At 49.3% G+C, this 17569-nt stretch overlaps 1 protein-coding gene across 3 annotated transcripts in view; it reads right to left on the minus strand.

Moving 5' to 3' along the window:
* Positions 1-15697, minus strand: part of RASGRF2 (Ras protein specific guanine nucleotide releasing factor 2) — a 131648-nt gene extending 115951 nt beyond the window's left edge. For all 3 annotated transcript variants that reach the window (XM_059874164.1, XM_059874163.1, XM_059874162.1), the window contains exon 1: positions 15356-15697. In XM_059874164.1, coding sequence (XP_059730147.1) covers positions 15356-15640 — 285 coding nt within the window. In that variant the 5' untranslated portion in view covers positions 15641-15697. The remainder of the gene's footprint in view (positions 1-15355) is intronic.
* Positions 15698-17569: the final 1872 nt, after the last annotated feature.

Here is a 17569-nt window from a genome sequence, read left to right on the forward strand (position 1 = left end):
GCTTCCACCTCTGCAACAGCACAGCCCAGAGAATTTATTTTACATTCTACAAGGCAACAAAACTTGGTATTTTTTGAAATATTGTTACTGCTCTGCAGAAGGAGAATACCAAAGGCAGAAAACCACTGAATTACAGATATATTCCAAGTAACTCAAGACAAGGAAAAAAGGCTTCAGCTTGAGCTAGCAGCAGTTATATCACATTCTGTTCATTAGTGCATAAAAGTTTAAAGTTAGGTTTATTCTAGTTGCACAATTTTTTCCTGCTACAATTTAAACGTGAGCCAAGCCAGGATGACTACTTCAAATTTAAATCAGATGGGAAGCGATTAAAAAAAGAAAACAACCTCTTTTATTACCCCAGCAAAAAAAAGAAAAAGAAGTGAAACAGAAAATACATGCCACATACATGGTGCACTAACATGTGCATTAAAGAAAAAAAACACATCAAAGGCACAGAAATACAGAAAGAGTTTTCATCTATTTATTTTGCAATACCCTTGCAAGAATTCTCAATTTTTTGTTATGGTTCTGAGCCAATAGTAAATTTCTTCCAGAAAGAAGAGGAGACTGATCACTGTACAGCAACTTGAAACAATGTCCTGGCATATATATTTCTTTTCACACGTGATTCCACTTCCTGACAACAAGCCGAGAGGAAAATTTCAGAAAGCAGAGTGGGAAGCCTTGCTGGTTTTCCTTACCAAAAAAAAAAAATTCCTACTGTTAAGGCCAACAGTCCCATCACAGAACTGAATGTCCTGGGTGAAGGTTCAGTGTCATCTTCCACTTGTCCCTGGGGCCTGGTCATTCAGAGGGTTTTAATCCCTGTATCAGTGCTGGAGGCTATCAGGCTGGTCAGGTGTGATTTCCCCTCTGTGCATCCCACTGACCCCCCTCAATCCCCTCCTTGCCCCTAGGTCTGTGGAAATCTTCCCAGGAGGATTTTCCTCATCACCTTCCCAGGGGTGCAGTGAGACTGTGTGGCACTCACATTCTCTGGAAAAATCCCTTTGCCCAGGATTTTTCTCCTGGGAAGCTGAGAAGCCTCAGAGAAAAGGAAAACAATTCTTATCTCATTTGCTTCTCCTGTGTTTTGCTGATGTGGAATGTGTTTGGGGATTGTTCACCCACAGGGGATTGTTCCATTGCATTCTGTGTGAGTTGTTTTCACTCTTTGGCCAGTCAGAGCCAGGCTGTGTTGGGACTCTGGAGAGAATCACCAGTTTTCATTATTATCTTTTTAACCTTCTGTAAGTATCCTTTCTGTATTCTTTAGTATAGTTAATATTCTTTAATATAATATGGTATTATAAAGAAATAGATTAACCTTCTGAGAAGATGGAGTCAGATCCATCATTCCTGCCTTCGTCAGGCATTCCCTGCAAGTACAAGAGTCCTGCCCTGTCCTGGCCAGCCCTAGGGATGTGAGGGATGAAGACAATACCTGGGAGACATCTGCTCTGTCCCAGTCCTCAGGAGCTTCTCCCAGCCACTGTGACCATGCCACACTTTTAAAGGTTGGCTCCAGCCAAAAGTCTGGGTGCCACTGAACTGCACTAGGAAATCACTGAAGAATATGAGTGGATTCAAAGTCAAACAGGTTTGTGTTCCTGAGAAAAAAAATTCTGAGTCACTCGAGAATTTAGGAAATTCTGAATTTTTGTATTACACCACAGTAATTTAGAGGAAAAAAAATTGTCTGTTTTTACTGCATGTAACTGTCAAATGGTGACATTACAGTAAGGTGGGAAAGTATAAATATCAAAACTTATTAGGAAAGAAGAAAAACACAATTCAGAAAGATGAAGTGCCTTACACTGCTCAGAATTAAAGGGCTTGGTTGCTGACAGTTCTCCACCCACCCTAAGAACAGCAGCAGCAGGTCAGGGTCTCTCAGCCAGGAGAGGGGGAGATGCTCACGGCTGAAGATAAAGTGTGGCTGCCCTGGAAGCTGCTGAAGGAGCTGCACCAGCAGGAGCTGGAGAATCCTTGGGAGAGGACACAAAGGAGGAGCAAAGTCCTGCACAGGTTGTTGTTGTGCTCCTGCTCACAGCTGGGGTCACTTTCTGTCCTGCTCCTGGTGAGAGCAGTGCAGGGGCTGACCCAGAGCTCCCAGCACATGGGGCAGCCTGGAAGCACCACATCAGCATCTGTGGGGCAGAAACCAGGCCAGGAATGTGCACCAAAAGCAGTTTGAAACTTACATGAGGCCAAACAAGTGCTGGAGGGTCAAAGAGGGGGATGCCACAAAGAGGGAGCAAATGTGTGAGCAAAGATTTGATATTAGCCTGGCAATGAATGTCAATTATTACAAAACTCATTTATTCACCTTTCTAATGCTAGTAGTATTAAGGGGACCTGCTACAATTACAAATAACTTGCTCACAAAATAAATATTAGGAGTAAAAGCTCCCTCCACTTTCAGCCAAGTGCATCAAACCCCAACTACCTGAAACAAGGTGAACACCTGAGACCAGCAGGACCAGGGAGAGCCTCTGGCCTGGAGGGACAAACCTGCAGGGTGCACCCAAGAGGTCCCAGAGGAAAATGAAGACATGAATCAGAGGAGGAGCAGCCCAGACACAGGACAGGGCACCTGGCACTCCTCAGGTGTTGCTGTCTGCAGAGACTTGCAGGTGACAGCTGGTGGGAGCCACTCCTGTGTCACCTGTGCAGGGGAAGGCTGCAGGGACAAACAAACATCCCCTGCAGATGGTGCCTCCCATACACCAGCAGATGGGATGGGGTTCCACATCTTAGGCTGGTTTGTGTCTGCAGAAGTCACAGCAGAGACAGGAAACTGATTCTCCAGGAGCCCATGGGGTGACAGGGGCTCAAGAGGCAAGTAAGTCAGGACACAGATAGCCCAGGCAAGCATCCTTCTGCTCTGGACCCCCCAAACAGGAACACATGTAAGATATACATTCAAACACCCGCAAAAAAATTAAAAGTAAAATAAAAAAATCAAGGACACATTTGCAGAAAGTCAGTGATCTTTAGGAAAACCTGTTTGAAACAGTGCTGGGAAGATACTTTATTTTTTCCTCCCCTCTTTTCATGGGAGGTAAATACATTTATTTGTCTCACACAGAACTACCTGGCATCACTCTCAGTTTGTCAGGTTGCTGCCTTTTGGGCTACCCTAAAAACAGAGGGCAGACAGAATTAAAAGAATTAAAAGCTGTTATATTTACTGAAGGGCCTTCAGGTACATTTTGGGCAGACAAAACCCTCCCTCAGGGGCTACACCCAACAATGGACCACGGGTCAGGGTTTGCACACTTTTCTAAGTTTGATCCATTTTCACATTGGGGGTTACTCTAACAATTCCAGCTTCAGCTAATGAAGTCATTGACCCCCAGTTTGCCCCCCAGCTCCCTTTTGTTGGCATTTCTGGCCCTGAGGCAGTGAGGTGTCCTTGGCTGCCAGGCCTGGAGGGGAATTGTTGTGTCTGCCCAGGATGGGACAGCAGCAGCTGACACTGACTGTGGGGTTGGGAGTGTGACACTAAAGAACTGCAGGGTCACAAATACATGGGAATTATAAAAGTTAATATCCTAAGGCATCAAGGTGTCTCATCCAGGGCCAGCTCCCTTTCCACAGGGATGCAGAGCAGCAGCCAGGCACCATCCCCTGTCTGTAAATGACTCCAGCACCTTCCCAGGGGGGCAGACAGAGCTCTGCAAGGCCTGCAGCCCTGTGGCAGGGTGGCCCTGCTGACAGCAGAGCTCTCCAGATGTGAAAAACAGCTACTCATTTTTCATAAATTTAGAAAGGTTTATTAAACCTTATCAAAAATACAGCAGAGGACTGAGTACAGGAAAGGTCACTGCACCAGGAGCAGATGATTTACCCCAGCCTGTGCTCATCTACACAGTGGAGATTTTGCTTTCTAACCCTCTGGCCCCTCTCAGAGATCTGTCCACGGACTCCTCATTCCCTTTCCAGTGGTGGAGTTTACCTCCTCAAATCCTGACTGGAGCTGAGATGTCACCACAGTGACAAGCCAACCCTCCCAAATTCCCCAAACCCAGGCCATCCCCAGATAGCAACACAAGGGGCATAAAACAGAACTATAAATCTACCAAACCTCCCCTAGGCTGCAGACATGGTATTTGTCTGTTAACTGAGGGGGCCAGCCCTGGCACTGCTCACCTGTCACACAGGTCACTGCACAGGTCGGGGTGGACACCTGTGAGCCCAGGCTGCCAGGGCCTGCAGGCTTGTGCCCATCACAGCAGGAGATGTGCACCCAAACAAACTGTCCCCATGTGGTTGTTCCCACAGCAGAAGCCATGGGTCGAAAACTCTGTTTGTCAAAAGTTCTGTATGTCAGCTTCACGTTCAGTTTGGGGTTCTTAGTGGTTGGCTCTGTCTTTGGGGCTCTGTCACCGACATGTTTTATGGAAAATCCTTTCCTTAGGGTTTTTCCCTCCTGAGGAGCTGAGAGGCCTCAGGAACAAACTGTAAACAATTCTTATCTGCTGCTGTGGAATGCACCAGGGGAATCTGGGATTGGTCTCTGTGGTTGTTTCTCATTAATGGCCAATCCCAGCCCAGCTGTTCAGACTGTCTCAGTCACAGACAAACCTTTGTCATCCATTCCTTCTCTATTCTTAGCTTCCTTCTGATGAAATCCTTTCTTCCACTCTTTTAGTATAGTTTAACATAATATATATCATAAAATAATAAATCAGCCTTCTGAAACATGGAGTCAACTTTCTCGTCTCTTCCCTCACCCTGGGACCCTTGTGGACAATACCACAGGGTTCTTTCCTTAGTTTTTGGCATGCTGCAGCAAAGGCAGGTAGAGGAGCAGAGTCTGAGGCTGCCTGGGCAGTGGATGCAGTGCCAGTGTGCAAACACAGCCGTGCAGCCCTTCCAGGGAGCCTCCTCCTCTCAGCAGACCCTGGCCCAGCCACCTCACACAGGTGAGACCTGTTCTGAGGCACGTGCACATCTCCTGCACACTGATCAGCAGAGGCCAGAAATTCTTACACCACGTCCTGTGATGTTGGGAAGGGTGAAAGTCTCACAGATTTGTGTGCTTAGCAAAGAGATTTTTAAGTGTAGAATCTGAAGAAGGAATAGAGATGGAAGCAAGTTTTGATCTGGAAGAAAAGAATTGCTGAGCCAGCCTGACTGGCTAACCAAGGAGCAAAGGGTGTGTTAGTGAGAAGGGGTTTTGTGGCTCAGAGCAGAGGATAAACCCACCCCAAAGAAGAAGATGTTTGTACCCAGCACAAAGAGAGCACAGGCAAACAAGGCAGCAAATGTGGCAAGGAGAAAAAAGGGCTCAGAATTTCCCACTGCAAGAAAACTGAAAAACAACTTCTGGCTTTAACTGTAATGTTCTGTGAGTGATTGGAGAGCAGTGCCATGAATATGGGAATTACAGGAGTTATGACAGGCTATAGGCAATAGTTCAGGTTCAGATTGGTTCTGCTGTGTGAAGATGCTCAGCACAGAAAAGTAAATAATGCATTGTAACCAAACCCAAAGGGTCTCCAGGCCTGCCTGCAGCTGGAGCTGACAGCTGTGGGCACAGCTCTGCCACCCACAGCCCTGGGCTGCTGTGACTCTTGGATGGAATAAACTGCATTTTGGAGAGCCCCTGGAGTCCCACATCCCTCATTCAGGCTCTGACACTGTGACTCCTCTCATTGCATCATTCCATCAGTCACCACTCCCCTACAACCAGCACATTTATTTTCACAGCAGCCAGTGAGGTAAGAAGGAATTACTGCAGCAGAGGTCACACAAACCCCAGCAGGTCTGATGCAGCTCAGTTTGGATGCCTGGTGAGATACAGCCATTGATCTTTGGTGATTAAGTGGCACTTTTCTATTTTAGCCTCTACACTCACAGAGGTTGGTTCTGCCTCCCAGCAGGCCTCCCTCCTGAGCCAAGCTGGGTCCCCAAAACAAGGATTAATTGCCATTATTAATCACAATCACAATTCCTTCCTGAGAACTTGACAAGAAAAGAGGCCCTGCTATTTCCCTTAGCCATCAGGTACTTGTTGGCCAAGAAAGCACAACTGCAAGACCTCACAAAGTGACACAAAATCAACATAAAAACCTGGAAAATCACAGACAGAGCTCAGCTCCACCCCAGCAGCCCTCCCCTGCCTGCTGCTCCTGACCAGGCTCTCAGAACAGGAGACAATGCTTCAGAAATCAAGTGCCATTGATTATCAATTGGTTATCAGCTCCTGCACAGATCACCCCGGGGCAGTGCTGCTCCCTTCAGCTGCACACAAACACTGTGCAAGCCCAGGGCACCCAGGGAATATTTCTGAGTCTGCCCTGGGGTGCCCTGACCCCACGGAGCTCTGACTCTGACCCTCATCCATGGAGAAAGTTTCCCACACTTCCAGAGGGACTGGAACCCACAGAAGTGTGAAATAGATTGTAGAGAGCAGTGCAGGTGTGTCGCTGGGTGAGACATTGAGGGTTTGGGGTTTTTAGGGTGCTGTGGATGGGAGCAGGATGGAGGGCACAGGGTGTCATCCTGGGCTGCTTCTTCACCTTCTTCTTCCTCCTTCTCCATGGGTTTGGGTGTAATTTGTAACTGGGCAGAAGAGTCTGCACTGGGGCTCTGTGGGATCAGTTCTTGGGGTAAAAGGGAAATAATCCAGGTGTCAGCCCTTAATGGGATAGTTTAGCTGTAAAATCCCTTGTACCAAGAGCTTGTTGGGCATTTTGTGCCTTCTAGTGACAAGCTGCCCAGCTCACAGCAGTGAGACTGTTTCACTGATAAGAAATAATAAACACCTGAGTGTGAACATCTGAGTGTGAACATCTGTCTCAGTGCCTTCAACCCAGAGCCAGAGGAACCCACAGAACACCTGCATGACAGAGCTGATACTGCTCAGGTGTCCCTGCTGGAGCCCTGCACTCCTCCAGCATTTCTTCTCCACCCTTCCCTCTCAGAGCTCTGCAGTTGGCCCACACAATTTCAGTTCTCCCCACCAGGTTTATTAGGAGGAAGCATTTTTGTAGTTCACTGAGATTGTTCTGTGAGCACCAAACTGAAGAGAACATGACTGGTGCAAAAGAAGGTTGCAATTTTCTTGTCATGCCTGATCCTCCATGAATGCACAGGGTTAAAAATAATCCCTGACTCCATCCTGGAGGACAGCAGAGACATCCTGTCAGAGGTGTTGAGCACGATCCCCACAGCTCCAGAGGAGAAATATAAAATCTTTGGCATTTGCTGAAACGGGAGAAACAACCTGTGTAAGGCAGAGGAAGTGAGGGGAAATCAGAAAGAAACAGAAAGAGCCATCCTGAATTTCCAACAGGTGGGGACCCAGCACAGTCCTGAGACATCAAAGTTATAAATGAGTTATAAATTTGTTATAAATGAGAAATGCAGTTATTGGCTTTCACGTTCACGTTGTGGCTTCTGCAATTTATTATTTATCATAAATATTCTGATATAGTGCTATCTGTAATTCCTATTCACTGCTTTTTGGTACAGTATAATCTGTCAGTTTATTTATGCACTGTAGAGCTGGTAGAAATAGTAGTGTGATAAATATATCTTAGGACTCAGCATGATATTAAAATAGACACTATGTAATGTTAAAATGCCCTTATTTGGGTAACTAACTCAAACAATAGTGTGAAATAGCAATGTTGTTTCTCACATTTTATCTGAATGATAAGATTACAGTGACAAAAACCAGGGCACCAAGGGAGAAATCTACTGCCAGCCCTCCAGTTATCAAGTAGTGTCAGAACAACAGAATGGAACCTTGAGAAGAAATAAAATATATTGATTTAATCTACAGGATGGCATGCAGACGAGTCAAAGGCTAAAACCAAGCCAAAGAAATTCCTGGAACATCTAAACTCACAAAAACGTTTGAATATGCATAACTCTCATTAATATGCATTTCACCACTGTAATGAGAATACACAGGGAAACTGTTTTCAGCTGATGGTGTGCTTCTGGCATTTTGGCAAGGAGCCCCAGCGCTGGATATTGTCCCTTTTATCCCTCACAAAACTTTTCATTAAAGAATGGCAAAGAGTGACACGTGTTTTTTCACCAGAAAGGGAACACCAGGAGTGTGGTGAGGGGCAGGACCAACACGGGCAGAGCCAGAGCAGAGGCAAACTCCCACTCTGGGATGGGGTGACCAACTGCCCAGACCTGGCCCCACTGGCCAGGACTCCCTGTGTGCCCAGGATCCAGCTCAGGTGGGGCTCCCAAAGTGCTGCCAGCAGCCCCTGCCCTGCCCTCTCCTGTCCTCCCCCTCTGCACAGGTACAGACACCTGCAGACAGCCACCAACTCGCCCAGAGAAGGCCAGGGGGAGGCACAGCACCCCAAAAATGCAGCAGGGTGACCTGCCTGTACTGAGTGACAGCAGCTCAGTGAGGCTGCTGAGGCTGAGATGGAGAGGGCACCTGCAGTGCAAACCTTGCAGTCACTCCACACCTTCAACCACACAGCTCAAGCCTGCAGAACAATTAATCAGATAATTTCTGGTTCTCAGACATCATATCACGCTCAAAAACCTCAGAAGGCAAAAAAATGGGCAAAAGTCACAGTTCCACAGCACCATGAGAAAAAGGGAGAGAATATAATTCTGGATTTTTTCAGAGAATATAATTCTGGATTTTTTCAATAGTTGGAGTGTTTATCTCTTAAAATACAACCTTTTTTTATTTTTCAAAGATGTGGTGGAGATGATCAGATCTCCCACCAAAAAAAAACAAAAAAAAAAACAACCCAACCAAAAAGCCCAAAACAAAACAAACAAAAAAAAAAACCCTAAAAAACCCAACACACTTCCAGAAGTAAAATTCAAAATGATAATATAGCTCCTTTCGGAACTGGCAGCTTATAACACTTCCTAAAAAAACCTCAGTTGGTTCTGAGCTCATGGCAAACACCAAAAGAAGCTGCAGTGGCTGGACTGACTTGGGGAAGCCTCTGTTCCTATAAATACTGACTCTGTAGCTCAAACAGAAAACCTTGGGGATTGGTAAATCCAAAAAAAAAAATGAAATTGGAAGCTCAATTGGAAGCATATGTTCCTACACATTTAGTGCAGAGGCACAGTGTTAAAAAAACCCATCCCTCAATCAGTAATGACTGGAACAGAAAGAACTGGGCAGAGGGGCTCCCCAAAATCTCAATTTCCTGCAGGGACAGGGACAGGGAGCTGCTGACCCACAGCCCCACCAGCCCTGCTCTCCACCCTGACAAACCCTGCCCCAAACAAGCAGTGAAAAACCAGAAAATCAAGCTGAAAAGTTAATTCGAGGTGAATTAAGATAAACGAAGTGCAGTGATTCAGTCAGTTAGGGACTGAGCTGCTATTTCTGGGCTCAGAACTCGCTCTGCACAGATCTCCTGGCACATTTGGGGAACTGAGCAGATGAGGCCAAATCGATGCAGCTCCATCAATAAGGGAGGCGAAATGAAATGAGCAGCAGCACTGGCTGTAAGTCAGGTGGGAGAATGAAATTCACATTAAGCTGTTAGAGGGCTTTGTTTGAACTCCGTGTGAGGTTCCCACCCCACCCAGAGCCTCGGGTCACCCCGGGATGCCTGAGGGTGGGACTGTGGCTCACATCTCTCTAGCAGGGAAGTGACTGAGGGACAGTTTGGGTCTCCAGGCTCTGGGATTTTGCATTTCCAAGCCAGCTCTAACCTGTGCTCCCAGCCACTGACATTTCACCTGTTGGCCAAAAGCATTTCCCAGCAACTCCAGAAACAAGCCCTTGCCAAATGTCATTTGTCTTGGGATCTAATTATCACCCAATAACTCAATTACAGATTATGCACTTCTGTTAGAGCACGTTGTCATATTTCAGGACCTTACAACGCCTTGCAGGGAGAAACTGAAGACCTCAGCCCCTGTTTTATCTCCAATAAAGCTTTGTCTCACCAAAATCTGATCTTATTACCCTCAATCCTTTTAATTACTCTCCCAGACATCCAGGTGGGGTCTCTTGCTGCCTCTCACCCTCAAGGGTGACCAAAAGTCACGAAGAGAAAACCAAATGGATCAGGCTCAGGTGCCTGACCAAAGCCCCCTAACGTGCATGAAGGCTGCCAAAGGTTTAATAAAGAACATTAAATGTCATCAAAGTTCCCCAAGCCAGTCTGTGTGGATTCAGCTCACCCTGGAGGAGGCATGTCAAAAATAAACCACACCTCCCTGTAGCTTCATTACCAGCTGTGTGGGCTCCCCACGCAGGCACAGCCACAAACAACCCCCTTGGTAACGCCACAGAAGAAACAAACATCTTGTAGAGTCAGGAGGAAATGCCTAAATTTTGGCAAATCTGAAAATAAATATGGCTGGGAGATTTTCCTGTCCTTCCCCTGATTCCCCAAATGTGCTCATCAGACATTTCTCACAGAGCAGAGCTCAGCCCTGGAAGGATCACAGGGGAGTTTTTACTTGTTTGGTTGCTGGTTTGGGTTGGGTTCTTTTCAGTTTCTTTGTTGGTTTGGGGGTTTTATTAATTTTTGTATTTATTTCCCACCCGTTGCCTTAGGTCGCAGGGGACACTGTAAATTCACTTTTCATTTCTTCCCACGGAGAAGGAAGCAGCCCTTGGCTGCTCAGAGCCAGGGGCTGGTGCTCTGCTGCCCCTCAGACACAGACCAGAAGAGCCTGAAGGTTTGGGGGAATGTGCCCAAACATGCCCAAAATGTCCCCAACAGTGACTGGGGCACAGGGACAACCTGGGAAAGGGAGCACGAGCAGGCTGCCCCAAGGCTGCCCTCACACAGGACCCACGAGAGACCCTTCCATCGAGAAGATCTTACAAAAAGATTACCCCCAAGAGCACTGACAACCACCTTCTTTAATTAACTTTTCCTCCTGAAGGTAATCCATTAAAAAAACAAAAGTTCGGAGAGAACGGAAGCACAACACATCCTCTTATTTCTTGTCAGAGTTAATATGGATAGACACAAAAAAACCCAGTGGGAACTTCAGAACAATGAGAAAATTCATCACTGAGCAAGCTGACAGTGAGAGGGGTGAATGCTTTGGGTGGCCACAAGGTGCTGAAATCAGGTTTGTAACCCCCTCACACAGATCAGAACTGGTGCTGTGGATCCCTTGGCTGATAAAAGGTTCTGATATTTATATTTCTATCTATATTTATATCTATATTCACACTGAGGACTAGAGAAGGCAATAGAACAAGCTGGAGTTTCTCAGCTGGTCTTTCAAGAATGGAGAGTTTTTTAGGACACAGCAGCATGGATGGATAAAATAGTCCCAAACCTGGCACACAGGCCAGGGAAGAAAAACTGGATGGGAAGAAAAACTCGTCTGTTATGTACTGCTTTCTCCTGAAATGGTTCAAGCGTGGTGGTCTCTGGAGCACCTTTCAGTGGATCATCACAGGGAGTGGTGCCTGCCTGCAAGCACTGAGATTTGTGCCTGAAGGGGCCAAAAAAACCCAACACTCCTCAGCCATCTGCAGCTGCAAAAATGCACAGGATGCTGAGCAGCTCGGGGGGGGTTGCCCAAAAAAAAGTGAGTAGCTTTTAATTAATGTAATCTTCATTAAAGCATGGCCTGTAAGAGCTGTTGGTTGGTTGAACATTGAAGTTGCAGGTAGAGCAAAGCTGCTGGTGGCATGAGCCAAGGTGAAACAGAGAGGATCCACAGAATCACTGTGTCCTCTACAAAACCAGAGCTGCAGCAGGCAGAAAAAAACCAAATGATTGGATTCTGTTAATCTGTGGGGACACGGACCTAATACTGCATTTAATTTTGCTAAGTGGGAGGAAGATTATTGCAGGCAAGATACAAAGAATATCTCTGCCTCAATCATGTAACATTTACAAACTTAAATACTCCGAGGCGGTCATTAATAACAGTATCAGAACATTTCCATGTATTCAATGCACAGTTACAAAGAAATTAAACACACAGGCCTCCTCCCAGTGCGGACAACAATAATAATGTTAATATTTACATTCCTCTAATCACTTGTTTCAAAAAGCATCTGTGAACTTGCTGGCTAACAAGGGCCAGCCTTCTGTGAGGCTCTGCAAAAAGCATGATTTGGGGCATTTTGCTTTACTTTTGAAAGAGAGCAACCCCTCACTGAGACAGAGCCAGCCATCCTCTGTCTGGAGTTTTTGAAAGAAAAGCAGAAATGTGCTCTCATCCAGACTCCCAGTGCCACAGTGAAGGACTTGTTGGGAGCTGCTCTTGCTTACAGCCCCCAATTCCCCTGGGAAGAAGCAGTTTAACTAAAATCAGAACCTATCTGCAGGTGATATTTACACGTCCTAATTTGCTGATTTGAAACTCGGCCTCTCCCACATTGATATTCTTTCAATAAATCGATGTCTTCTTTTTCTGCCTGAAATGGGAAATCAGAGTGTACAGCAACACCTGTTTGGTGTTTACAGAAACTCTTCTAAAACCCGAGGGAGATCAAAACACTTTTCCTTAACGCCAAGAATTCCCTCTGCAGATCATTCAGTACATGCAGCACGCTCAATCTGATCACACCTTTCCAGAATATCAGTTGATTCACTCTTTTTGCTGCCCTTATCAAGACAGGTTCTGCACTTTTAACAGATTTTCCTTTGAAGCAAATATCCCTCTGCAGGAAAAAAAACATACTAATATGTTAATGGCAAAGGCAAAATAAGCACATGGCAATTATTCCTCAAGCCCTTAATGCTGCAGTATCAGAGCAAATCTTCTGAAGGCATTTGGATCTTCCTCAGGATGGTGGCTCCTGTCACACCCTAACGTCCCCAGCAGCCTCAGCAGGGTGAGATGTGTCACTGTCCAGCACCTGGGCTGGCTGGGACACGGACACCACACCTGGACACACCTGGTGGCCACAGCTCTGTGTGCTGTGCAGGACAGCACAGCTCCAGCTGGCACATGACCTGACAGTCAGTGCCCAAACAACTGGAAACCAACACTGAAAGGACCTGCAAGATAAGGAAAGCAAAATCTGTGTGTCCTACAAGCATTCTCCATAATCTTTATTATGTAACTTGGACAAAATGCATTGCTTTTTCACATACCCACTCAAGGTATGCTGATGAAGCTCCCTCCTGTGATTAATTCCTCTTTCTCTCCCTCATTTGTGTAACTCTATAGCACACTAATGTCTAAGTGACTCTGGCAAATAAAACCCAAACTAAAGGAGATAACTTTTGTGCCTTGTCCCTCCTTGGGAGAGATCTGATTCTCCAAAAACTGCCATAGAGCTTCTCTGGTTTTGTTTTCTTTTCCCATTCCATTAAGACATTTGTGTGGTGAAATCAAAGCAAATTAAATCTACGCAGGATTTTTTCACTGCCAGGAAAAAATGTTGCATGTGCAACATCGACTTTTCATTATCATCTGATTAAAGTTTGCCTGCCTCTGTTAATAAACTGAAGGTTCATGGCTTATTGCTTTACACCTGTAAGAATGTGAGCACATTTTCTAAATGAGACTGCTTAAATTTCAATTTTTTTTTTTCTTGAAATGGATCAGTTTTGGCCACTGAGGGAATTTCCTGTACACCTTAGCAAAGATTTGTGTCTGTATGTGTGTATCCAGACAAGGGTGCACTTCAAAGACTAAACATCTGTAAAAGCTACTGACACTCAAAAGCTTTGAATGAAGCTTGGGATCAAGCAAAAGGTGACCAGAAAGGATATTTCCTGATGATCTCTCTTGAAAAATCAAACAAGCATCCCATGAAAAAAAAAATCCAAAACCGAAGCATTCTCCTGCCCCTTTAATAGCAGTCTGCTATTCTTGAAAGCACCAACATCGTTGATGTCTGAAGCAAGAAAAGCTCAGCTTCCTGCCCTGTAATTATTACTAGATGCAATTATGAACAACTCATTCATCACGATAAAAGCACAACTTAAGGCTCCAATAGAACAGGCACGGAAGGGATTTGTTTTCAGGCAGTTCTCTCAGTCAAGCTGTAATTTAACAACACGGCTGATAAACAAGCGTTGTAAGCCAATGTAAAGAAGGCAGGGCAACATCCATGTTTAATATCATCTGGGGATCCTCCAGCACTCCGTTTATCACGCCATGAAAACATGCCTCACAGCAATAAGCAGGAATTGGAGGGTGAACATGACAAAACTACAGCCATCCCAGCTCCCCAAAGTTTGCTCGCTTCACCACGAGGCACCCGGGGGCTGCCTGAGCACACCGGGATTATTTATAGCTGGGGGGAAAAGCACAAATGTCAGACCGGGCTCTGAGCTCTCCTAGCAAAGTTACCGCTCCAGGACCGCTCAGGGATGTGCTGGGTTTCGGGACATGGCTCAGGTTTGTGTCGCTTTCTCACAAGCGTGAGGAAACACCTGCAGCCACCCAAACTTCCCCAAACCCGTCCGACAGCCGCCGGGCCGCTCCCGGGCGGGGGGAAAGGCAGCAGGGCACGCCAGGACCAGCCTCGAGCACATTTCGAACAAGATCAAGGATTCAGACCAGGCAGCAGGAGGTGTGTGGGTAAGACACCCGATCTCTACCCACCCCGAGCAAGCACGGCGCCCTTCCCTTCCCGGTTATGTAACCCACGCGACTATTTAACCACTGCTGCTCTGACACACGCATGTCACACAGATCAGCTTTGGGCAGGATCAGCTGGGCCGGCAGGGGCAGGAATTGGGCAGGAATTGGGCAGGAATTGGGCGGTTCACGGTCGCCCCCCGGGAAGGAATCCCACCCGAGCCCCGGGCGGTCCGAGCCCCAGGGCAGCCGGGCCGGACCCGGCTCGGGCTCTGTGCCACCACTGCCACCTCAGCCCGGCCGGGCTCGTCACACCTGCCTGGCAGGGAACCCTCCCGCTCCCCTGGCATGTCGCAGGCTGCCATCAGGGCACGGGCTCACCCGCCGGGCTGCGTCCCCAAGGGAACCGAGAGCCCGTGTCCCCCCAGAGCATCGCCGGGAGAGGCGGCAGCCCCCCAGGGAAGGGCTCAGTGACTCCTCAGAGTGCCCCCGTGCTGCTGTGGGACTGTGGCCCTGGCAGCCTCGCTGTGCTGAGTTCGCTGAGAAATGCACAGCTGCATTTCTTCGCACGGCAGAAGTGCTGGCACCGAGACCACTGAGCACCTGCCTTGTGAAACGCCGCTCTCCGGGCAGCCCACTGCAATTCGGCTGCTGTCACAGGGGGGGTGGGCACGCAAGGCTCAGGGAGGAACGAAGAGTCACCAGTGAGGAGGACTCAAGCACCGCCGGCTCCGGCACTTCGCCCGCGCCCCGGGAGCCGCGGCAGCGCCTGGCGGGGCCGGGCGGGGGGCGGCACCGCCGGGGCTGCGAGGGGGCGGCCCGAGGGCCCGGCTGTCCCTCCCCGCCTGCCCTCCACCCGCGGGTGGGGCGGTACCTGCTTGTCCAGCGCGGCATCCTTGGCGCTGCCCGCGGCGCATCCCTTGGGAGCGGGCACCCGCTCGCAGTTGCAGCCCTCCAGCATGTACATGCCGGCGGGGCGGGCGCTCTGCTCGCCCTCGAAGTAGAAGAGCACGTTTTGGTAGAGGGCGAACCACTTCTCGTGCCAGCGGTTGGTCTCCGCCGTCTTCTTGCTGAGGTAGCCGCGCTTGGTGCCCTCCTTGCGGGCCAGCAGCGCCAGGTACAGGGCGTGCCCCTCGTTGTACCGCACGCTCTTCTGCATCGTGCCCGGAGCCCGCGGCCGCGGCGCAGCCTCGCCGGGCGCTCACGGAGCAATTCATGGGCTCCGGCACGCACCGACGGGGCGGCCCCGGCCCCGCGCCCCGCCCGAGTGTCCCCCGGCCCCCGCCCCGCCCCGCCCCGCGCCGCCTCCCACCGCCCCAGGCACCGGCGGCGGCGGCGAGCGGCCCCCCGGGCGCTGACGTGGGGGATCAGCCGTAAATCCGCTTTGGAGAGCGATTTAAAGAGCAAAGTCGCCGCCGCCGCAGCGCCCGGGTCCCTGCCCCCCTCCACCCTTCCCCCCATCCCCGCATCCCTCCGCTCTCCATGCCCCCATCCCCCCAACCCCCATCGTTCCATCCCCCATCCCTCCGTCCCCCCCTCCCCCCTTCCCTCGGGGATGCGGAGCAGGGGTCGGGCGGGGGTCCCGCAGCGCTGGCCGGGCCGGGCCGGGAGCCGCGGGTGGTTTGGGGCTGCCCCGCGGTTTCTCGATACTTTCCGCCTTTTCCATTCTTCGAGCGAAAATCTTGGAAAGCGGCAGGGCCGGGCGAGCGCGGCCGCCGGAGCCGGGTAACTTCGCTCTCGAGCTGTGGCAAAAGAATTAAAGCAAAAGGCAGCAGAGAAACCCGAGAGCAATACCAGAAACCTGCCATTTTAACCCGAAATTCAGGCCGATAAAGGCGCGGGGCAGCGTCCCAGGGGTCACGGCGGGGAACCCCAGCCCCGCATGTCCCTGGGCAGGGCGGTGGGCGCAGAGAGCACCCCGGCTCGGGCTGCGGGGGCTCTGCCGGGTGCCGGGGCTCAAACGGGACCATTTATAGATGCCAAGTGGCGGCTGCAGCAGCAGGCACGGCCGGGGAGCCGCACATGCCAAAGGAACATCTCCGGAGTGCCCGGGTGTGCTCCCTGCCCGGCTGCGAGGGTGGCAGCAGGGGCTGGTTCCGGCACCCCGGCACCTGCACGCCTTCGTGACAGCCCGTAAACCTTGGCCAGGGAGCCAAGGGCGTCCAGAGCTGTTTTACATAAAAAATACCAGTATGGAAATTTAGCGACTTACGCTTCCTCTTAGGGCTCCTTCAGGAAAAGCCTTGGAACTCTTTCATTTGAAAACGTATTTTGCATATGTAGCTTTCGCTCCCGTTTCCTTTGCTGCGTCTCGTGAGTAAAAAAGGAAAAGGAGTAAAAATGGGGAAGTTTCAATATTCGGTATTGCCGTATAATGTGCAGAATGAGTTAGAAAATATTTCCTGTATGATCTGTGTCAGCACCTGTGGCTCTGTGTGTTATTTGCAGGAACTACGGGCCCGTGCAGGGTCTCTCCTCTTGTCAACAGACAATTTTGTATTAGAAAGACACAAACAGTCACACAAACCCTGCTGGAGCTGCGTTTGCCTTGTGCCTTCTCAGGGTGAAATCTGAGCCCAGCACATCACGGCCGGGGAAGCCCAGGCTTTGGGCAGGGCTTGGGCAGCACCTGGCAGGTGTGACAGACACACCTGGCAGGTGGGACAGACTGGTGCCCCTCCAGCCCGGGCAGCCCTGCCGCCGTGATGCCTCCTCCCAGCCAGCGCTGAGCCAGTGCATCAGCTCCCGAGCAGAATTCCATGGAATTCCTGTCTCTCGGCAGGGCACAGGGCAAGGCAGCCAAACCAGCAAGCTGCCACTCAGGGGAGCGTGCAGACATCTGACACTCAGTGAGGAGCTGGAGCTTTCCAGAACAAGCACGTCGTACATCTCGATGAAATCCTACAGCAAGGGCCCACCCTTGCCAAGATAAAGTTGCAGGCTTTTGTCCCAGCTGATGTAATTTGTGCTTTAATAAAGCTTTTGCACAAGTCGTGAATGATCACACATCATCTGTTCCACCAGGTCACCTGAGACACACAGGAAAAATAAATGACTGGAGGTAAATTTTATTTATAAGGATAGAAGG

This window comes from Haemorhous mexicanus, chromosome Z, assembly GCF_027477595.1.
Source record: "Haemorhous mexicanus isolate bHaeMex1 chromosome Z, bHaeMex1.pri, whole genome shotgun sequence".
Taxonomy (NCBI): Eukaryota; Metazoa; Chordata; class Aves; order Passeriformes; family Fringillidae; genus Haemorhous; species Haemorhous mexicanus.